This window comes from Stegostoma tigrinum, chromosome 1 (genome assembly GCF_030684315.1).
Source record: "Stegostoma tigrinum isolate sSteTig4 chromosome 1, sSteTig4.hap1, whole genome shotgun sequence".
In the NCBI taxonomy this organism is placed as follows: Eukaryota; Metazoa; Chordata; class Chondrichthyes; order Orectolobiformes; family Stegostomatidae; genus Stegostoma; species Stegostoma tigrinum.
The window spans coordinates 99,832,243-99,856,435 of NC_081354.1; the positions used below are offsets into that span (position 1 = coordinate 99,832,243).

General features: G+C 40.4%; 1 protein-coding gene across 7 annotated transcripts in view; it reads right to left on the minus strand.

Moving 5' to 3' along the window:
- apbb2b (amyloid beta (A4) precursor protein-binding, family B, member 2b) overlaps nt 1–24,193 on the minus strand; it is a 256,665-nt gene that overhangs the window by 114,484 nt on the left and 117,988 nt on the right. Inside the window, exon 1 of one of the 7 annotated variants that reach the window (XM_059647332.1) lies at nt 17,955–18,128. The exons of the other annotated variants lie outside the window; for them this stretch is intronic. Within the exon in view, the coding sequence (XP_059503315.1) occupies nt 17,955–18,006 (52 nt within the window). The 5' untranslated portion in view covers nt 18,007–18,128. Of the gene's footprint in view, nt 1–17,954; nt 18,129–24,193 lie in introns of those variants that run through there. 7 annotated transcript variants of the gene reach the window in all.

The window sequence follows — 24,193 nt, forward strand, 5'->3', positions numbered from 1 at the left end:
TTGCTTGTATGATGCACAGCCCCCAGGTTCCCTTTCATGTTAGAATGGTCAATTTATCCAGCATCTTCCTAGTTCAGGATTCACTCACATCCAGTCACAAACCTCAACCTAATTCAAAACACCAAAATTAAACACCCATGGCCCCTTTTGAAAGCAGAAAATATTTAAGGCAAATATTTTGCTTAGTCCATTTCACCTTAAATAAGTTTCGCATTTACAATTTCGAAAAGTAAAAAAAAAGTTTTGAAAAACATGAAACTAAATTGAAATTGAAACAGCTTTCTGTTGCCCAACTTTGGAAAAACATTTCTCAATGTCCAGAAGATTGTAGCACTGCGCATTATGTCGAAATACGGACAGATGTTGGTTTTTAGTTATTTAACTCTGTTCTTTTGGCTCACAAAATTGTTATTCTTTTGTTCTGTCTGTCAAATCAGTAGGGATTTGGATTAGGATCAGCTGGATCTGGAGACTGAAGGGAGATAAAATTAGTGGTGGGTGGGAATAAATTCGAAGACTGATATGTTATGCAAATAAGTTGTTTATGCACTTGTGTTCAATTATGCTGCACGTACAAATTAAATCACAGGAGGCAGATTAAATTTCAGTCATAGCAATTAAGGAAATAGATATTCTAGCAAAATGGCATGCATCCTAAATGTTACACAAGGAGATTTTTCCACCCTTACTGCTGACATTATTAACATCTTTCATTTTAAACCATTGCTCAACAAATTTGATGTAAAACCTCCCGACCAATAAGGACTGTGACTGTCTTAAAAACAAAGTACACATATAACATTTATGTTTATCACACCAGTCCACAAAATACCATTACTTCTTTATGCAAAGTTACATTTTATACATAGGCAGAGCCACATAGCACATACATACCAGATATGGTATACATGGACAATTAAGATCATAAAATCATGAATATGATTTCTACCAAATGCATATTGGCATTGTACCTCATCTGTAGATGTCAGCTTGTTTGTAAGAGAAGCTTTGGTACAGACCCTGCTGATCTGTACGAGCATAACGAGGACAGCTCAATGTACGTTAGATCATTACACACATTCACCCCGAAAGCCTCAAAAAGGCGGGAAAACATGCTCACAGCACAACCAACTATAACAACTGCCCTGTAAGTAGAATTGGCAAGGAGCTGCTCCTCCAATTACAGATGGGTTCTCTCTTACCCTCGCTGCCGACAGGTTCAGTCATGAGCCAACAGGCAGTAAATGTGGGACAGAAACAACCCAGCCCGGATGAACAGCGAATAGCGTAAGTGAATAAGAAAGGAAAGAAAATGAGTGAGCAGCGGGCTAAGACAGTCAAGATTGGAAAACTGTCTGGTTGGGAGCCCTTACTGCCAGGCCGAGTACTATTGGTGTCTGCTGCTCTGGGGGATAGTGTTGTCCTGCTGCTCGGGGTGGGAGTGAGGAGGCATCTGCCGGGTCTGGGAATGTGTTTGGGGAGGGAAAGGGGTAGATTACAGACTGACTGGGGTAGAGAGAAAGAGGCAAGGGAGGATGCAGGAGGGAAGCTGAAAACTAGAGGAAGCCGATAGCGGGGGGGCAGGGGGGGAGGAAAGAGTGGGAGAGAAAGGAAATTGTTCTTAAACGAAATGAAGTTTTCTACAAACCGACAAACATCATATGAAATAGTCAGGCATGCTCATGAACAGAATTATTTTCCTCCAGTTGTCAAGACAAACAGCACAACATGTTTTGTACAGACAAGAGTGAAAATGTCAGGGCCAAGATTCGCAGTGAGATCTTCTTTCAGTGTGGGATTCCAGCTTTTCTAACGAATGGTGTGCAAATTTATTGTGGTATTTTTTATAAACAAAAATCAGAAACTGAAATTAATTATTTTACTTGCAGAACAACTCCTCAATATGATGCTAAATATAATTTCTCCCTTTGAGACATGCAACAAGTGAAGTTGAATAAATATTATACAACTCTAATGTCTTGCAACTTAAGCCCTCGGCAATAGTCATAATTTATTCAGTTCAAGGCAATGCAGTGCATAAAATTTTTCATGTATCAATATATTTTTCTGATTACAATATGAATCATGGAGGTAAACAGAAGTGATAACAAGTTTTGCTGAAAATAAAGCTTAAGAATAACACGTTGCATTTCCTTATTCTCAACAAATCACTGTAGAATTTTTGCAGTTGAACTCTTGTTAAAATGAATGAACAAAATGGCATTACAGAGCCAAGTGCATTTTGCAGCTGCTCCTGGGATTGCAGGCTTAGTTAAAGATTTATTATGGTTTTTTTTACAGTAATTACAGTTATTATATTTCACTAATAAGATTTTTTATTCATTTTGTTTCAATAACATGCAAAAAAGAGAAAAACAAAAAAATCATTTTTTTCCAAATGGACTTTTTTTTTAAATGGGCTTTTCAGGGTCCAGAGTGAATGGCTGAGGTTTTTTTTTAAATTCTAAATTCAGAAGTTAAAAAAGACTAAATGTGTTTTAAAGTTCTTTTGTGCTTTTTGAATAACCGAACAGTTTTTTTTAAAATAAGGAGTTGTGTTTTCGTTTCAGGGAGTCCTACGTCGCCAATGGAGAAGATTTCTTTTACTTTGAGGGAATTTACTGACAAGGAGTCGTTTTACATTCCGTTAATTAGCGAAGTGGTTGATTTTATTTAAGTTTTATATGTTTGATACATATTTGAATTTTTTTTTCTGTTTTAACACTATGTTCTGCAGGTAATGAAAGGTAGTTTATTTTATGTATCAGGTATTCTTGCAAGTTTTTTTTAGACTTAATGTTATTCAGTGGATATATGAGGTACAAAGGGAGATGGTTAGTTGATTTGGAAACGTGACAACACAGCAGGAGCAGTCAGATAGATGGGTGACTGTCAGGAAAAGTAAGAAGGTAGTTCAAAAGTCTCCAGTGGCTATTCTTCTACTAAATAGATATTCGGTTTTTGGAACGGGTGAAGGGGATAATCTCTCCAAGGAAAATGGAAGGGCCAGTCGGTTATTGGACACTTGGAATGATTCTTATTTTAAGCAGCATTTGACAAAATTTAATAGAATTATTGTTATACGGGACTATCCTGCCAGGGGTATAGACAGGGAATTGTGGTAGTGAGTGTAAATTTAGGACAGTTTGTTGCTTTCCTGGTGGTAGCATTAAGGACGTCTCTAAACATGTCAAGCATATTGTTAAAGGTGAGATTGAGAAGCCAGAAATTCTTGTGCACGTTGGTAGGAATTACATTTTTAGGGGAAGAGATTAAAGCAGTACGGAGTGAATTTAAGAGGTTAGGTAGCAGATTAAAAATTAAAACTTTAGAAGTAGTAATTTCTAGTATATTCCCAATGTCAAACTCAAACGAGGGAAGGAACAAAAGGTTAAAGGAGATAAATCAACGGCTGAAGACATGGTGCTTTGTTCAGGGATTCAGGTTTTCAGACAATCCAAATGTCTTTCCGATAGAAAAGTCCTGTTCAAAAAAGATAGGTCTAAGCTGAACTGGAAAGGGACCAATATCTTAGCAGGGAGATTTGTTCATTACATGAAGGAAGGCTTTACATCGATGAAGAGGAGGAGTGGAGGAATTCTATGTAGCAGGGTAAATAGAAGGATTGATGGGGAAGATGGCATGTCAATTTGAAAGGAAAGACCAGAGAAAGTCTGAATATATAGTAACTCTGAAGTACTAAACTGCATTCACTTCAATGCAAGGGGTCTTACAGGTAAGGCTGATGAACTCAGGGCATGGGACTAGGACGTCACACCTCTTACAGAAACTTGGCTGAGAGATGGACAAGACTGGCAGCTCAATGTTCCGGGTTTTAGATGCTACAGGAAGGAGAGGAGAAGGTATGTATTTGATGAACCATTTTTGATTAAGGAATACATTACTCCTGTAACTAGAGGAGATATTTTTGAAAAAAAATCGCCCAGTGAAAATATATGGGGAGAAATTATAAATAAGAAAGGAAAAATATCTTTGATGAGTTTGTACTGTAGGCCCCCCCAAATGTAACAGGGAAATTGAGAAGAACAATGTGAAGAGATCCCAGATATATGTAAAAATAAAGGTGGTAATAATGGGGGATTTTAATTTTCCAAACATTGCATGGGGCTACCAATGTGTTAAAGGTTTGGATGGTGAAGAATTTGTCAAATGTGGTCAAGAAAATTTTCTTTATTAACATGTGGATGCGCCTCCTGGAGAAGGTGCAAAACTAGACCTTCTTTTGGGCAATAACGCAGGGCAAGTGACTGAAGTAAAAGTGGAGGAACACTTTGGATCCAGTGATCATAATTCTATTAGTTTCAAAATGGTTCTGGGAAAGGATAGGCCTTCCATAAAAATTCAATTTCTTAAACTGGAGTAAGGCAAATTTTAATGGTATGAGACAAGAACTTTCAAAAGTTGATAGCAGTATACTGTTCACAGATAAAAGAATGTCTGACAAGTGGGAGGTGTTCAAGGCTGTGATGACAAGAGTTCAGAAGCATTATGTTCCTGTTAGAATGAAGAATAAGGCTGACAAGATTAAGGAACGATGGATTAATAAAGATATTGAGGTTCTAGTTAAGAATACAACAGAATCTTATTTTAGATACAGACATCTTGGTTCAGTTGAGTCTCAATCAATTTAGAGAGTGTAGGGGCATTCTAAAAAAGAAATCAGGAAGGCAAAGCGGGGATACGATATAATATTGGTAGGTAAGGCTAAGGATAATCCAAAGAGATTTTACAAATACATGAAGAGCAACTGGGCAACTAGAGAGGGGTTGGATCTGTTAATGATCAAGGAGGTCATCTTTGTGTTGAACTCCAGGAGATGGGAGAGATACTAAATGAATATTTCGCATCAGTTTTTACTGTGGAGAAAGAATTGAAGTCTAGAGAATGCAGAGAAATAAACTTTGATGTTTTAAAAACCAGTTCACTTCACAGAAGAGAATGTTCAGGAGGTCTCAGAGAATATGACGGTGGACAAATCTGCAGGACCTGATCTAAGTATCCCAGGACACTGTGTGAAGCAAGGGAGGAAATTCCAAGACTCCTTGCAGAAATATATGCAATGTTGTACCTTTGTTTAAGAAAGGTTGTAAGGAGAAACCAGGATCTACAGACTTGTGAGTCTGAATTCAGTTGTTGGTAAATTGTTGGAGATGATTATAAAAGATAAGACTTATGGAGAGTCAGAGAGGCAATAATTAATTAGGGATAGTCAACATGGTTTTGTGCAAAGAAAATTGTGTCTCACAAACTTGGTTGAGTTTTTTTGAGGAAGTTACCAAAAAGATTGACGATGGCAGAGCAGTAGACATTGTTTATTTGGATTTTAGGAAAGTCTTAAACAAAGTTCCATATGGTGGACTAATTAGGAAAGCTTAGTCACACGAGATTCAGGGTGAGCTTACCAACTGGATACATAATTGGCTCAATAGCAGGAGACAGAGAGTAATGGTGGAGGGAACACGATATCGAGCTGGCTGAACACAGCAGACCAAACAGCATCAGAGGAGCAGGAAAGCTGACGTTTCGGGTCGAGACTCTTCGGAAGATTCTGACCCTTCTCAGATTCTCCAGTATCAGCAGTTCCCACTATCTCTGCAGTAATGGTGGAGGGTTGCTTTTTGGACTGGAGACCTGTGACCAGTGGTATTCCACAGGGATCAGTTTGAGGCCCTCTTTTGATTGTCATTTATATAATTAATATGGATAAGAATACAGTAGGTCTGGTTAGAAAGTTTGCGGACAACACCAAAATTGGTTGCATAGTAGATAATGAAGAAGGTTTTCGAAGATTACAAAGAGATCTTGACCAAATAGGTCAATGGGCTGAGAAATGGCAGATGGAGTTCACTCTGGATAAATGAGAGATATTGCATTTTGGTACAACAAACAAGGGTAGGGCTCATACAATTAGTGGTCGGGCCTTGGATAGTGTTGTAGAACAGAGGGAGCTAGGGGTGCAGGTACATAATTCTTTGAAGTTTGCGTCACATATAGACAGCGTAGTTAAAAAAAGTGATTGGCATGCTTGCCTGCATTGTTCAATCTTTTGAGTACAGGAGTTCGGAAGTCATGTTAAGGTTGTACAGGACATTGATGAAGCTTCTGGAATGCTGTGTCCAGTTCTGGTCGCCCAGTTATAGGAAAGATACTATTAGTCTGGAGAGGCTTCAGAAGAGATTTACCAGGATGTTGCTGGGTATGAGAGATAATGGGAAGTGCAGATGCTGGAGAATCCAAGATAACAAAGTGTGAAGCTAGATGAACACAGCAGGCCAAGCAGCATTTCAGGAGCACAAAAGCTGACGTTTCGGGCCTAGACCCTTCATCAGAGAGGGGGATGGGGGGAGGGTTCTGGAATAAATAGGGAGAGAGGGGGAGGCGGACCGAAGATGGAGAGAAAAGAAGATAGGTGGAGAGGAGAGAATAGGTGGGGAGGTAGGGAGGGAATAGGTCAGTCCAGAGAAGACGGACAGGTCAAGGAGGCGGCATGAGGTTAGTAGGTAGGAAATGGAGGTGCGGCTTGAGGTGTGAGGAAGGGATAGGTGAGAGGAAGAACAGGTTAGGAAGGCAGAGACAGGCTGGGCTGGTTTTGAGATGCAGTGGGGTAGGGGAGATTTTGAAGCTAGTGAAGTCCACATTGATACCGTTGGGCTGCAGGGTTCCCAAGCGGAATATGAGTTGCTGTTCCTGCAACCTTCGGGTGGCATCATTGTGGCACTGCAAAAGGCCCATGATGGACATGTCATCTGAGAAATGGGAGGGGGAGTTGAAATGGTTCGCGACTGGGAGGTCCAGTTGTTTATTGCGAACTGAGTGGAGGTGTTCTGCAAAGAGGTCCCCAAGCCTCCCTTTGGTTTCCCCAATGTAGAGGAAGGTGCCGGGTGTGGTAGGGTTAGAGGGGAGTGTGGAGCGGACAAGGGAGTCACAGACAGAGTGGTCTCTCCGGAAAGCAGACATGGGTGGAGATGGAAAATTGTCTTTAGTGGTGGGGTCGGATTGTAGATGGCAGAAGTGTTGGAGGATGATGGTTGTATCTGGAGGTTGGTGGGGTGGTATGTGAGAACAAGGGGGATCCTCTTGGGGCGGTTGTGGTGGGGGCGAGGTGTGAGGGATGTGTTGCGGGAAATGTGGGAGATGCGGTCAAGGGCGTTCTCGACCACTGCGGGGGAAAGTTGCCTATGATTTCCATTTCAAGCCCACCGACTCCCACAGCTGCCTAGAATACACCTTCTCCCACCCACCTTCCTGCAAAAATTCCATCCCCTATTCCCAATTCCTTTGCCTCCACCGCATCTGCTCCCAGGATGAGGCATTCCACTCCTGTACATCCCAGATGTCCACATTCTTCAAGGACCGCAACATCCCCCCCCCCCCCCCCCCGCCCCAAGAGGATCCCCCCGTTCTCACATACCACCCCACCAACCTCCAGATACAACGCATCATCCTCCGATACTTCCGCCATCTACAATCTGAACCCACCACCCAAGACATTTTTCCATCCCCACCCTTGTCTGCCTTCCAAAGAGACCACTCTCTCCGTGGCTCCCTTGTCTGCTCCACTTCCAACCCCACCACACCCGGCACCTTCCCCTGCAACCACAGGAAGTGCTACACTTGCCCCCACACCTCCTCCCTCAAACCCATCCCAGGCCCCAAGATGACTTTCCATATTAAGCAGATGTTCACCTGCACATCTGCCAATGTGGTATACTGTATCCACTGTACCCGGTGTGGCTTCCTCTACATTGGGGAAACCAAGCGGAGGCTTGGGGACCGCTTTGCAGAGCACCTCCGCTCGGTTTGCAATAAACAACTGGACCTCCCAGTCGCGAACCATTTCAAATCCCTCTCCCATTCCTCAGATGACATGTCCATCATGGGCCTCCTGCAGTGCCACAATGATGCCACCTGAAGGTTGCAGGAACAGCAACTCATATTCCACTTAGGAACCCTGCAGCCCAACGGTCTCAATGTGGACGTCACTCGCTTCAAAATCTCCCCTGCCCCCACTGCATCCCAAAACCAGCCCAGTTCATCCCCTCCCCCCACTGCATCCCAAAACCAGCCCAGCCTGTCCCCACCTCCCTAACCTGTTCTTCCTCTCACCTATCCCTTCCTCCCACCTCAAGCCGCACCTCTATTTCCTACCTACTAACCTCATCCCACCTCCTTGACCTGTCCGTCTTCCCTGGACTGACCTATCCCCTCCCTACCTCCCCACCTATCTTCTTTTCTCTCCATCTTCAGTCCACCTCCCCCCTCTCCCTATTTATTCCAGTTCCCTCTCCCCAGCCCCCTCTCTGATGAAGGGTCTAGGCCCGAAACGTCAGCTTTTGTGCTCCTGAGATGCTGCTTGGCGTGCTATGTTCATCCAGCTTCACACTTTGTTTCTGGGTATGGAAGGTTTGAGTTATAAAGAAGGGCTGGACAGGCTGGAGTTTTTTCACTGGAGCGTAGGAGGTTGAGAGGTGACCTTATAAAACAATGAGGGTATAGTTAACAGTTAATGCTAATTATCTTTTCCCTCGGATGGGGTATTTCGAGACTAGGGAGGCACATTTTTAAGGTGAGTGGAGAGAGATTTTAAAAAAGTCATGAGGAGCAATTTTTTTGTTTTAAACACAGAGGGTGGCTCACATGTGGAATGAACTTCCTGAGGAATTGGTGGTTGCAGTCCATTGGCAATGTTTAAAAGGCATTTGGATAGGTCCATGAGCAGGAAAAATTTGGAAGGATATGGGCCAGGAGCAGAAAGGTGGGACTACCTTAGTTTTGGATTGTGTTTGGCATGGATTTGCTGGACTGAAGGGCCCCTTTCTGTGCTGTATGACTGTATAACTCTATAAAGTTCCCTCAGCAACAATCTGTTCAAATATAATCTGTATATGGCAGTTCATGGAAAGCATGGAAGCTTATTTACTAACAGGAGTGCGGAATATGATAGTCCCAAATGTAATGTGTTTTTCTCTATAAACAAAAGCTCACATGACAACACCAACGTTTTATTCATCCCCCAGGTAATACATTGTGATCACAATGAACTGCTCATCAACTAGAACTTCTGGTTTCAAGTCATAGTCATACAGCATGGGAACAGACCCTTCAGTCCCATTTGTCTATGCTGAACATGTTTCTTAGACTAAACTAGTCCCTTTTGCTTGCATTCGGCCCATATCCTTCATGTATCTGTCCAAATGTCTTTTAAATGTTTTAGCAGTACCTGCATCTACCATTTCTTCTGTCAGTTCATTCCACATTCAAACCAACCTCTTTGCATGAAAAGGTTGCCCCTCAGGTCCCTTTTAAATCTTGCTCCTATCACCTTAAAATTATGCCCTCTGGTATTGAACTTCCCTACTCTGGGGCAAAAACCTTTGCTATTCACCTTATCCATGCCATCCACAATTTTATAAATCTCTACAAGGTTGCTTGTCAACCACATACACTCCAATGAAGAAACGTTCAAGCCTATCCAGCCTTTCCTCGTAACTCAAGCTCTCCAGTCCCAGTAACATCCTGGTAAATCTTTTCCGCATCCTGTCCCACTTAATAATATCCTTCCTACAGCAGGGTGATCAGAACTTTACATTGTACTCCAAAAGTGACCTGACCAACCTCCTGTACAACTGCAACATGACACCCAACTCCTATAGGACCTAAGATAATGAAATGTGAGGCTGGATGAACACAGCAGGCCAAGCAGCATCTCAGGAGCACAAAAGCTGACGTTTCGGGCCTAGACCCTTCATCAGAGAGGGGGATGGGGTGAGGGTTCTGGAATAATATCTTCGGTCCGCCTCCCCCTCTATCCCTATTTATTCCAGTTCCCTCTCCCCATCCCCCTCTCTGATGAATGGTCTAGGCCCAAAACGTCAGCTTTTGTGCTCCTGAGATGCTGCTTGGCCTGCTGTGTTCATCCAGCCCCACACTTTGTAATCTTGGATTCTGCAGCATCTGCAGTTCCCATTATCACTCCTATAGGACCTAAACTGTGCTCTCTTCTCCCATGCCTGGGGACCATTTCTGGGACTTGCCAGGAACTCCTCCATTCACCTCCAGCAAGTTGAAGTTGGAAGTTTGGGAAAAGAAGGGGTAAAAAACGGACAAATAGCGGGTGGAACAGAGGAGTTCCGACTGGAGTGACTTACTGTTGTAATTAAGCATTTTACATTATAAATCATACGGATTGCTGAAAACAATCCATTTGTCAATGCTTTTCACATTTGCAAGAATACCAATTAATGGTAAACAGTTTATGCTTTTTAAAAGACTGTCATTTGGGTGGCACATGGGATCTGATTGGTAGAGGTGTGGTCACAAAGCATGTGTCAGTTAGATGATGACTGATAGTTAATTGATCAGCTTTGTTTAAATTTAAACTAGAGAGGCAAATTCACTGGTCAACACATTACATGAAAAAATGAAGAGAATGGCGATTGCCTGTTTTGTTGATAATGGAAAAGGCGCAATGTGTGAATATGTATTTACCTGTCTGCAAAGAATAGAGCCCTGTGAAACAGTTATCTATGTGCAAGTGCATCACACTTGATTATCAACGTGATTCTGAACACAGTTGGAATTATTTAGCAAATGTTATCCAGTCATGGACTCACATTGAATGCTGGACAGTGTTTGGATTTTTTTAAAAATATAGGCTAATTGGAGACTCAATAACTTGCCTGTTGCAAACAGGTGAATGAATGTGCTGCATCAAACACTTTGCCAATACTTGAGACACATGGCCAACATACCTAGTATATGAATTTTAATGCCAGTTCTACTAGCATCTCTACCAGAGTCCAACTATCACCCTCAGCTCACTGTATAAACATTATTATCCTTCGCATTGATATTCTTATGAACATCTTTATGAGTGCAAGAAAAGTTTCAAAGAAAAATAATTCTCAGTAATGTTCCCAATTTGTACTACCAAACAACTGTTTGATTAGAAGTTTGCTTTATTCCTTTTTTTAATAGAAGATTTTTGCTCCAACTACCTAAATGTTTTCTGATGTGGAGGTGCCAGTGTTGGATTGGGGTGGACAAGGTCAAAATTCACATGACACCAGATTATAGTCCAACAGGTTTATTTGAAGACACAAGCTTTCGGAGTGTCGCTCCTTCAGACGTCAGTGAGAGGCAATATCAGACCCAGAATTTGCAAACCAAAGATCGAAGGATCATGGAACTGATGTGGCATTGAACAGCCTTCTAAGGCTTGTTCACCACCACATCAGCTCCATGAATCTTTGATCTTTAGCTTACAGATTCTGTGTCTGATGCTGTCTCTCGAACTGACACCTGAAGGAGGGAGACTCCAAAAGCTTGTGTCTTCAAATAAACCTGCTGGGCTATAACCTGACGTCATGTGATTTTTGACCTAAAAGTTCGAGACACATTTTTCAACATCTTCAAAATGTGGAAAATTACATACAGCCACCTCCACCCTTTTTTGTTAAGCAGCTTCCTCCATGACCTTAAAATTAAGTGACCAGAACCTCTGGATTTCTAGGGACAGTGCCCAGAGGAGGGTGCAGATGCAGCATTTATAGAAACAATTAGGAAACATATGGCTCATCAAAGTGGGCCAAGCTGGTCAGTTCCTTTTCGTTTTGATTTGTATCTCTGCAGGTTTATTTCCTTTGAGTGCCCATCCAATTTGCTTTTGAAAACATTAATCATTGCAGCTTTCATTGCTTTGTGGGCAAGGAACTCCAGGTCATACCACTCACTGCGTTAAAAGGTCTTTCCACTTCCTCACATTCCCCCTACATATCTTGCCAAAACCTTTAAATTTGTGTCCTCCATCTCTTACGCAAAACAGCTCATGTAAAAGTTTTACGTCATCTACCTAATCTAATGTGGTTATCACTTTGTACACCTATCAAAATTCCCCTTAATCTCTTTTGCTCCAAGAACAAAAAAAAAATCCAAGTTTTTCTAACCTAGTATTGGAATTAACATTCCTCATCCCTGCACCCGTTTTGGTAAATCCTTGCTGCACTCTTCAAAATACCCTCAACATTTGCTACTATTACAATAAGAAATGTTGGAATGTGACAATGGATGAAAACGCAGAGTTGATGATGTAAGTGTGAACTCATGTGAAAATGTGACAGGCAGCTGTTTAAATCCATTGACAGAAACAATAAATATTGGTATGTAGCAAGTGGGATTAACTAGCTGAGAATTTACCACACCATGCAACAGGTTCAGATTGGTGATGGCGATCCTGGTCATCAACAACAGCAAGATAACCATAATTAAGAAAATTAGGAGGCACTTCCGTAAGGCGAAGAAATATTGCCAGCAATGCAAGGGATTCCCACTGTGACTGTCGCTCAAGTACTCACAAGAACAAACAGAGCAGGAGGTTGGAAAGTCTTGGGATTCAGGTACAGTCGTCACATGAAAGGGCAAAATTGGCAATCCTGTTTGCAGAAAAATGCCTGGAATTATTTATCTGTTACCTGTAGACAGGTTCACCAGATAGTGCCAAGATTAAGGAATCGGCTGTGTACCATCTCCACCTTGAGCTACTTTTGCCTTCCCTCTTCAATCACTATTTCCCTCATTCACTGTGGTCTACAAACCACCCTTCACACTCCTGATTGACTCTCCAACATCTACAGTCCTTACTGTCTCTGATCTAAAAATTATCCTGACATCGAGCTTGGCATTTGAACAGGAACACTCAAACAGCTAGAAATAATTTCTCATGTGCTTTTAGGAATGGGATCATCATGCTTAGTAAAGATACCATATTTCAAACTCCAATCAATATCGACAGGTTGCAGTCCACTTTTAAAATAAATCTCAAAGACGATCACTGAAATTCAGGTAACCTTTTGGTGATTTCTGCATAGAGAGAGAATTAGCTCAGTCTCCAGAATGTTCTTAAAATGTAAACCTTCCAATCCTATCATCGCCTCTACAACAGTCCAATCACTTGTCCTTTAACAGGTAGGCTGGATGCTCCTGTTTTGTGTGTATTTACCAGCCTCAAATTTAGTGGTTTTCCCCAGAGTTTATGTCTGCTTGCTTGAAATTTAAAGAGACAAATTAGCTCATCACCAGCAGGTGAAGGATTTTGTCACGCAGTGGTAGTGCCACTGCCTCTGGGCTGCTCCAGAGGTGTGACATATCATCTCTGTGCAGGTTGATTTAAAAATATGTATCACAGGCAGGTGTGACCGGACACTAGTCATTCTCCATTGTGTAATTCTAATTTTGCTTCCTTTACGTGGACAACAGAAGTATTGATCATGTCGCCATATGACCAATACTGACTTCAGATGGCGATTCTCAGTCCTCCATGAGCTTGGCTAAAACAAGTTTGTCTAAAAACCACAGAATCAGAGGAACCACTGCTCTAGCAAGATGAACAAAACCCTGTCTGAATACACAACCAACCTGTCTCTGCCTCCCTAACCTGTTCTTCCTCTCAGCCATCCCTTCCTCCCACCCCAAGCCGCACCTCCATCTCCTACCTACTAACCTCATCCCACCTCCTTGACCTGTCAGTCTTCCCTGGACTGACCTATCCCCTCCCTACCTCCCCACCTATACTCTCCTCTCCACCTATTTTCTTTTCTCTCCATCTTCGGTCCGCCTCCCCCTCTCTCCCTATTTATTCCAGAACCCTCACCCCATCCCCCTCTCTGATGAAGGGTCCAGGCTCGAAACATCAGCTTTTGTGCTCCTGAGATGCTGCTGGGCCTGCTGTGTTCATCCAGCCTCACAATCTAGAAACCCACAGATTTCCAACTTCCGTTCACCTAAAGAACCACAAAAGGGAATCTTTACAGGTTTCCACATTGTGCCTGTTAAAAGAGCAACTAAAAACACATGATGTGTTTCACACATTTCTGCTAATTACCTACCCGGTAAATGCATGCTTTGCATTTAGAATCCATTTTAATGTGTGTATATGTTTGTATTCTTGAGGGATTGAATATTTTTCCTTGCTTTTACATTTCAGAGTGTTATGTGATTAAATGTCATTTTTTTCATTGGAATTAAACTTAAAGGCTGCTTAGAGTGTATTACTCAAAGTCACAACACTCAAAAGGTTTAAGGTAGTCCCTTTAAAAATGCATTTTGTTGTGGACAATTGAAAGGAGAAGACAAAAACGAAGAGAAGGGGAAAAGATTCCTTATTTTTGGCACTATCTGCTATATCTGTCTAGAGGTGATATGAATAATTTCAAGCATTTTCTGCAAAGTGGATTGCCAATTTTGCCCCTTAATGTGACCACTGCACATGAATCCCGTGATGATCCAATCTTTCACCCATCCTAAAGGCTTTCTGTTGTATGTAAATAATTAGAATTTTTTTTTGCGAACTGTGAAAATTAAGAGCAGTATTTTGTACCACTACTTAGACAGTTTGTCTGCAATCATTTTGGAGATTTTGTTTGTCAATTTATGTTGTGTCACTAGACAGTGAATGTCACTTCTGTTCATTCTCATTATAATGATAACAGTTGTGCATCCATATTGATGTAGTCTGCAAGATGGCTGCTGACACTTCAGCTCTGTGTATTTCACTAGCAGAAGCAACATTCTCATGCCAGATTTCTACATTTAATAGATCTGTGAAAAATAAATAACTTGAGCCTTCATATGAAGACAAACATTTTCTGAATAAGTTCCAAAGACTATGGGTATGAAAAGCTGCCATTCCTGAGCAATATTACTGTGTTATTTATAAAAGTTGGAATCTTATAGGGGATTCAACATTACAGGTTTTGGCTATAGTGATTGTGTTGTATCAGAGAGGATGGTAACACAGCCTGGTGGACTGGAGAACATTAAGCTTCTTCTGAAAGTGCTGGGCATTCCTCCAGATAGTTGAGATTGCACTCACTTTGGGAGTAACCTATTCCAGAATGGCATGGCTCCTCTGCTGGTTCTGGAGGATGGGAATGTCCCACCTGTATACCAGCCTATGCAGAAGGACTTCCAACTTCCTGCCTGCAAAGATATCAAAGCTCCTCTTCTCTGCCGCATTCAGTGCAGACATCAGGAGTTGTTCAGGGCAGTTCCAAACTGGCAGTGCCTGTCTGGGTTACACAACAGTCTTTTAAAAATGCCACCAGCACTAGAAATGCCAATCAATTCTGGAATATCCTGACAGTGATGAGTTGTTCCAGGAAGTGCACCTGGTAAAATGGGCCTACACTCAGATGAGCTGGATTCCACGGGCACGGGACAGGTAGATACTGAGGCAAGTTTGCTAAGATATAGCGAGAAAACTCATTAGGCCTCATTGTGAAAAATCCTCAAAAATAAAAGACACAATTAGTATAAGCATAAGAATAACCACAAGATTCAGCCAAAGTGCCCGAATGCACTTCAACAGTGTGATGCTACATCCACAATAATTATACGTGCATTTGCAGTCGGTGTGTGTAATTATTAAGCCACAGGCTGCCACAATAAATCAGTTCTTATTACAATACAAAACATACAATTTTCATCCTGGCCATTTCACTATAATTCAAATCTGAATCCCCAGATTCGTTTCAGAAAATATAGTTATGCTACCTTCAGGTATAGATTTTTCCTGTCCATCTGACAACAGTAGCTCAACTAGAGACATAGATAATTCATTACATGTACAAGCACAACAACTATTTCCAATAACACACTCATTCTCACTCGACAACCTCTGCGTGATGTACATGAGGAGCCGAAACAGAATCGCTGGCTGAATGCTGCCTAAGTTGAGGTCAATTAACACAGCCAAGACTGGGCATTAAATAAGACCTTTTGGCCAAATGGACTGAGTGCCACATAATGCAATATAATTTTCCACCACGGCTTACGAGGTGCACTATATAGAATAATCCGTCCTCTCTGTTCCACACTGAACTTGTACATCTAAATATTCAAAGTGTCAGGAGTAATTTACGTACAAATTTCTATTTACGATTTGTGTTTAATTCAATACAACTCTGTTACAGCAAAATAAAGTCTCAATCAGCATGCATAAACTTCTCAGATCTATTTAGCAAGGATCCTTGTATCTTATATAGTGTCCACTAGATCAAATGTAAATTTAGACATGCTCAGACAAATTCCAGAAATAAAATGCAAATCTGAATTCAAATGTCCGGCAAGTTATAAGTATTACAGCAACAGCTATTAGCTAAAATTTGCAGTGCAGAATTAGCAGAAATCATTAGGCAGAGACACTTGACAAACAACTCACCCACTTGCAACAATTGAAAGGGGTTTTTTTGAGACCTCAACTAGAGTAGTGTTGAATTTTGGTCTCAATATTTAAAGAAGGATGCAATTACAATGGAAGCAGTACAGCAAAGATTCACTGGATTGGCAATCCTCTTATGCTGGGAACCAATGTTCAAAGGCTAACAAATTTGGGTGCTTTTTCTCTATAGAAAAAAAAAGTAATCTCACTGAAACATTCTAAAAAGGGTTCGACAGGATCAATATTGAAATATATTTTCCCTTGATAGGGAATCTAAAACAAAAGGGCATTGTTTGTAGAAAGGGGCTGACACTGGTGACTGAGGTAAGGAGAATTTTTGTCACTCAAAGATTTATGGTTATTTGGATTATCCAACCCAGAGGGTTGTGGATCCACCATCCTTGAACTATACTAAGACTGAGATAAATAGATTTATGATCTTTCAGGAAATCATGGGATAAAGAGAGCAAACAGGAACAAGGAGCTAAAGCCTGCGTACAGTTAGGATCATGGCAAACGGAGGAGCAGAACTGATTAGCATATGGTCTTTTATTGCTCCCATTTAAATATCTGGGCCAAACATTTTCTCCCATGACTCCACTTCCAGGCTTGTGTATCGTTGTGGCTGCTCAGAGTTAGCTTGTTTGGTGGAGCTAGTCCGTATTGGTGTTTAACTCTAAATGTGCAACTGAATTCTAGGAGATTACCGTAATCATTTTCTAGCATTTCTGGCATAAATAAAAGGTCAAAAGGTCAACACTATGATTTAGTTAATTCTACAGAAATGCAGAGTTCAGCTTGAGCATGATATACCGTCTATTACAAACAAATATCTGGTGTAAACACAAATATGGATCTACAAATTACCAGATATTATTCACAAGGCAAATATTTCTTCTCTTGCAAATCAAAATCTGCTTAAATTATCATTCAAATCAGAAATGTAATTCTTGCTGTCTCTTAGACAGCTCACTGCAAAAGCCAGGCATTAACCAATGTTAAATATCACAGATAAGTGAAGAAATTACATGCGAATACAATGAAAAATCAAGGTCCAAAATAATACTCTCATCGGTACACTTTCAACATGATGTTGAAATGAAAATGCTATCAATAAATTAATGGGGAACTCAACAAGAAGAGTTTTTAACCAGAGTGTGGTGGGAGTCTGGAACTCACTTCCTCAAAGCATTTCTTAAAAATATTTATTTGCATTATAAGTGTCATAACCTGAGGGCTACAGGCTAAGATTTGCAGTCGAATTAAGCTGCAAAGTTCTTTTTGACCTGCAGAGGCAAAATAGTCTGAATGGCATCTTTTGGTTCTGTTTCAATGAGTGGCCATGACCAACTCCTAATTTTATATATAAATGACCAAACGTATTGAGGAACAATGCTGAAAATATTTGTTCTGTACACCTCAGCTGCTTATACTCCATCCATATACTCACTGTCCATTGGTAACAAGTCATCTTAAGTTGCATTCCATGGTATTAGATCACTTCGTTATGTTTTAAATATTGGAAATCCACAAAAAATATGAGAAAATGCTTAACAACTTGAGTCTTTCTGCCCGAATCACAGCTGACTGGACAAATTCCAGGCCCTTTACTGCACTTAACATCATTACTGCACCACCATAAATACAGCCTGGTTTTTAAATAATTAAACTCCAGATCATTCCGCATGCAGAATAAGATGTCTGAAGTTTTACCTACCCTCATAATTCACGATAATGATGGCCAGTTTATAATCTTTCCCCAGCATCATTACATGCACAGATACACAAATAAATTCCCTCCCTTACAGCTCAACTAATAAATGGAAACTCTGTGAAATAGATAATGCTTAGACAATAATCAGACAGCAGACTTCCGGACAAGGTCTGCTGAAACCTGTTCATTCTTAATAAGGCTACACAACATTGACTGATCATTTGGTGCATTCTGCCTTCCTTTCTGCTCAGCACTTTGCGTTGCTATGACAACCAAAAGGATCATCTCCCTGCAGTCCCTCAGCAAAATCATCACGTGACTGAAGAGCTACAGTATTGCAAAGTAATTTCATTTTATTGATTGACTAGAATATGTGCAGACATCAAAACACACAAAGGACAAGTGTGTCTTGTCCAGTGGATGGTAGGCGGATACAAAAGTGTGACTGAAGGTTAACGCTATTTATCTGATTATAGCGCCAGAACAACATTTTTTTAAAAAAAAATCTCCCAAAGACAGCTAATCACCTTCACGTACTCTTTGCACACCCTAGGAAGTAACACAACCCTCTCTCCCCTATCCCTCATTTTGAAAATAAAATCCGATGTTTTACTGGAAACAATTTTTAAAATTATATACAGACATTGCAATCAACGTACATCTCCGGAACTAAAAACCGTGATAAAGTTCGTTGGTGACTTCCTTACTGCTCCATCACTGAACTGCATCTTTCCTTAAATATTCATACATCACCTCATTTAATGTAGCTGTCACTACATTTCATTTTTAATTGGAAAGTGGCATACTGCCACAGTCAGTGACATCTCACCTCAAATACGTGAAATTCTATTCATATACTTCACGTAGCAAGACTGAAAAAAAGCAATTTTAAACATAGCAATACATGCAATTGTCACACAGTTTAACACGAGACTCAAATTTATGTGGAATAATGCATGGTTAGATGAATTACGGGCATACATACTCCCAAGATCATTTTGGGTTGCCCTCAGTCCTGCACAGAAAAAGGACCATTAATGTAAGTAATTCATTATAGATGGCATTTTGTGAAAGGCAATTAGCTCCATGTGCAGATAGGTGAAGAAATGATGAACATGCAGTAGCAAAATTAACTGATGAAAAAATGACAAGGATGATCTTCAAGCTGTGTGACAGAATGCATAGATCACATTAATGCAATGTTTAGAAAATAGTGAAAAGTGACTTCATGTAAACTACCTTGAGTGTTGTGTGAATTTGGGGATAGCGACAAGGAAAGAAACAGCTGCTAGCTTATCAAAGACAGGCAATAACAAACATATTTCTATTGTTACCTGCCTCTAGATCTAAAAGCAGTGTGACACAGGAGTACGTGCAAAGTATCTACAAAATGCAACATTGAGCTCCATACAACAAATACATCTTTTGAACATAATACGTGCACCATGATTGGGACTTATATCAAGAACAGATACACTGCATAAAATAAGGTGGAGGAATTCCTTTATTCCTCAAATGAATTCTGAGCAAAAAAGTTATTGCAGAAAATTGCAAAGGTAAAACTGTCTTCAGCAAATAACCTGAAGCTATTACAGATAGTAAATTAAACATAAGTATTTCTATTTAAAATAGCAAGTTTGAGGAAAAAGAGGAAGACAGTAACTTGCTTCTTGAGGAAGTTTTCTAAAATTGGAGAACAGCAGCATTTTAAATAATTTAAGATGTCTCTTTCAGTATTGATAACCTTAGGTATATTTAAACCCTTGCATAGTCAAGTAAACCTGCTGAAATTCTTCCAGCAAGTGTTACAAGAGGATATTTAAAATTCAGTGAGAATTGTATCAGAATTAGAGTGATGAGTAAATTTACCGTTACTACAAACACTGCCATTCACAAGAGCACATCAAGAAACTAAACATCCTCAAAAACCAGACCAAACGGCAAAACTCTGGTGATTGAGTGGTATCTCATTAAAGAAAAAGCCTGACAATCTGCAGTGGCACTGGTTTACCAATTAATCAGAAACCCCTTTTACACAGTGAATGCCACCAGCATTATTCACTCTGCGATAAACTGTGTTGCAAGAAATTTACCTCTACTGGTCATAAACCTTAAAAATGAATTATGTTGCAGATGGATAGTGATAGTGAATACACTGTCGCTGTTGATTAGCAAGGGATAAACATCACAGAAAAATATCAGATTCTGTTTCCATACTTGATTTCTGGCACCAGAATAACCAAATCACCACACATACAAAGCTACAGAACAAAGTTAAAAGCTTACAAAAGCAATCTGAAATTCCACTCAATTAACGGCATCACACCAGACATGCCTGTACCTTAGGACACTGGATTTAGGAAAGCAGGAGGCCATTTGGTCCTTTGAGCCTGTTCTACCATCAATGACATCATGGCTGATCTGGGTGTCGTTTCCACTCCACTCTCCTGTTTGTCTGTCCCCCAGCCTGCAAACCCTCCACCCCAAAACCACCTAAAGAAAAGAACAAACTTAAAGACCCAGCTTTGACTACTTTCTGCAAAAGAGAATTCTACTCTAATGAACTGCTGAGAGAGAGAAAAAAATCTCATTGCTGCTGTAAAAGGGAGACCTTTTGTTCTTAAACAGTGTCCTCTATCTTCAGTTCCCTTACGAAAGGAAACAGTCACCCATTATCCACTGCACTCAGTCCCCTAAAGTTCCTGTGTTTGAATAAGATCACCTCGCATTCTTAAACCAAACATCACGAATAAAGTGAGGGCACATTCAATAGGAATGAAAATCAGTTGTTTTCTGTAAGAGGCAGTTAATTCACAAGGCTACTTTATATCACGCAAGTTGAAAATCCACACCAAAATCTCAATACAAATAGCACCAAGCTTCCTGTTGAAAACTAAACAAAGCAACAGTCAGCATGAAGAAGACAAAGTGAACTTTTCTTTCTTGCACATTGCATGTTTTCAGTACCTATCTTTCTATATAGAGTCCATGATACAGTCATGCCAGTTTGGTCTAACCAGATCAGTGTTAACATCTCACACATTAAGCAGGAATTTCCTGGATTTCCCTTAAATCCATTAGCTTGATGCATTTTTAAACAAGGTGTTGTGCTTTTAACAAACATTTATATCCAAATAAGCAAAATGCTAAATAGTTTGCTGGCAATAAAGGCACGTGTCACAAACAGAATATTACAGTTTTTTGTGGTTGGTTGGCTTGCTGAGCTGGTTCATTGTCCTGCAGATGTTTCATTACCCTGCTGGGTAACATCATCAGTGCAGCCTCTGATGAAGTGCTGCAGTGTTTTCCTGCCTGTTATTTAAACTCTGGTGTCTGTTGAGCTGGATTACCTCACTTCCGGTTTTCCTTCACAGTGGTGTGTATATAGGGTCTAGCTCTATGTGTTTGTTGATGGCTTTCTTCGTGGAGAAACAGGCCTCTAGGAATTCCCGTGCTTGTCTCTGTTTGGCCTATCCCAGGATCCTGGTGTTGCCCCAACTGAACTGGCAGCTTTCCTTTTCTGTGTGAACGCAGATGAGTGAGTATTGGTCATGTCTTTTTTGGAGTAGATTTGTAGCCAACCCAAACCAAAGATCCATTGTCCACAATGGAAAGGACTAATGTCATATACAAGATTCCCTGCCAAGACTGCAACAAACATTACATTGGAGAGACAGGAAGAAAATTGGCCACAAGACTACATGAACACCAACTAGCCACAAAAAGACATGACCAACACTCACTCATCTCCATTCACACGGATAAGGAGAACCACCAGTTTGATTGGGACAACGCCAGGATCCCGGGGACAGGCCAAACAGAGACAAGCACGGGAATTCCTATAGGCCTCGTTCTCCACCAAGAAGGTCATCAAAAAACACATAGAATTAGACTCTGTATACACACCACTGCAAAGGAAAACCGGAAATGAGGTAACCCAGCTCAACAGACACCAGAGTTTAAATACCAGGCGGGAAAACACAACAGCACTTCATCGGAAGCTGCAACGATGATGTTACCCAGCAGGGTAATGAAACGGCTGTGGAACAAGGAACCAGCTCGGCCAGCCAACCAACCACAACAATCCAGAACCCGAGCTACAAATCTAATCGTAAACCTTAATTACAGTTTTTAAAGTTGAACTTAAAGTTGAGAAATTCATCCAGTTAAAGAGTTGCAAAATTATGAATGTTGATTCAGTTGTGAACTGTAAAACTGACCAATTAAACACTAACTGTAAATTCAATAGAATTTCACTCATCATATATTTTAATTAATATTTCAAGAATAAAAAACAAGCTTTATAGGGTAAGAGAGCGCTCCAGTGCCTCCAAACCTCAGGCATTAGTTTTTATCAATCATTACTTCAATACAAATAAAATTTATACCCATTTTAATCCTTAAGTGAACACCATTAATATTTGCTGCTCCCATTTGAAAGATTCTGGGAATCACTGTCAGCAAATCTCAAACAGATCTAAATTCAAGACTTGTAATTTATACACATCTTCCAGGGAATACATTTTTGGGCTTTAGTAGTTGCACAGATGCAATGTCAAAGATTTGGTTTAACTGTAGCAGGCTAAATCATAAAATGGCATTTTGGCAATGCTTTTAAAGTGAAAACTGAAAGAACTGCGGATGCGGTAAATCAGGAACAAACACAGAAGTTGCTGGAAAAGCTCAGCAGGTCTGGCAGCATCTGTGAAGAAAAAATATCAGAGTTAACATTTTAGACCCGAAATATTAACTCTGAGTTTTCTTCATAGATGCTGCCAGACCTGCTGAGCTTTTCCAGCAACTTCCGCCTTTAAAGTGAGAACTTCTGCTAAAACAGATAACAGGAAAGCAAAATGAATCAGTGCAATCTGAGACTTCTACACACACCCCTAACATTCTTTATGCAACAGAAGTAGCACTTGGGCTAAAATGATTTTTGTTACTTCATTTTTCAATTGATAGGCCAATTCAAGCATTTCACAGGGTGTGGGAAGATACTGTTAAACTTAGTCCACTAACGTTCACAGCATTTGATGCACAGCTTTTTAAAAAATGTATTTCAGCAAAGCAAATTACCATGTTCATTACATTTCTGCTCTGCAGAAAAGAAAGACCATACTATCATTTCAGTAAAGGCACAAAACTAAAGCAGTAAACTAAATAATGTATTTACTTGTTTCAAAGGGAAAACATTCTCAGAGCTCCTTCAAATAGAGGAGAAAGATCAAAACTTTATGACATAGTCGCTCCTGAAGAAGGAAGATTGTTTAGAAGTGCTAAGAAAAAGATTATCCAAATGTAAGGAATTTTGTTTGAAAATTCCAGACCATAAGTGCCTGGTTAAAGAACGGATAATTTGAAGCTGAAAAAGTCCAAGCTCAGTTTTTTGTCGACTCAAGGGAGAGTCTGTCAGATTCTCAAGACTCAGAATTAAAGCCACAATCAAATTCAGCTCTATGGAAGGGTCTATTTCCATGCTGTACATCTCTAAGACTCTAACTGGAAGTTCAGGGTCATTTTTGTTGACAGAATATAAGTGTTCCAAAAAGTAGTTGTCCAATCTGCGTTTCATCTCTTCACTGTAGAGGGGACCATGCTGTGAGTACCAAATTCGTGACTGATTGAAATGCAGGTAAATTGCTGCTTCACCTAGAAGGTGTGTCTGCGTCCTTGCATTGAGAGCATGGAAGTAGTAAGTGGCAAATTTGCATAGTAAGGGGATGTTGGGAGTGGAAGAAGAATGGGCAAAAGTATCTTGGAGGAATGGTTCCTGCAAAATACTGACAAAGGAGCCTACTTCTGCTCCCATATCTTATGGTCACTAATCACTCTGTCAATGCAGTTCATACATGACTGTCAAGCAACATTTACAGCACAACTACTGATATGAACCTGTTCTATATGGGTGTACAACATCTAAGTGATGGGAAATAACTTGCAGAATTCCAACCCTCAAAATTTACCACAGCGAATAGTGTAAAAGGACATCGTAGAAAATCACATTCTGATTGGAAAATGGAAAATTCAATTGGACCCATCACTGGTGCAGGTAGGAGGACTCATTCGCATACCTTATGGTGCCTGATAAAATAGGGTCAAACAGCAGCAGTGTAAAACTGCAGAGCTAATAAACTGAAGCAGAGGCAGGAGGCCACAGTCAAATGCATAGGTTAAAAAATCTTCAGGAATATGTTATTATCCTTAATTTTTGCTTTAGTCTCATTAGGACTGGGATGAAAAGG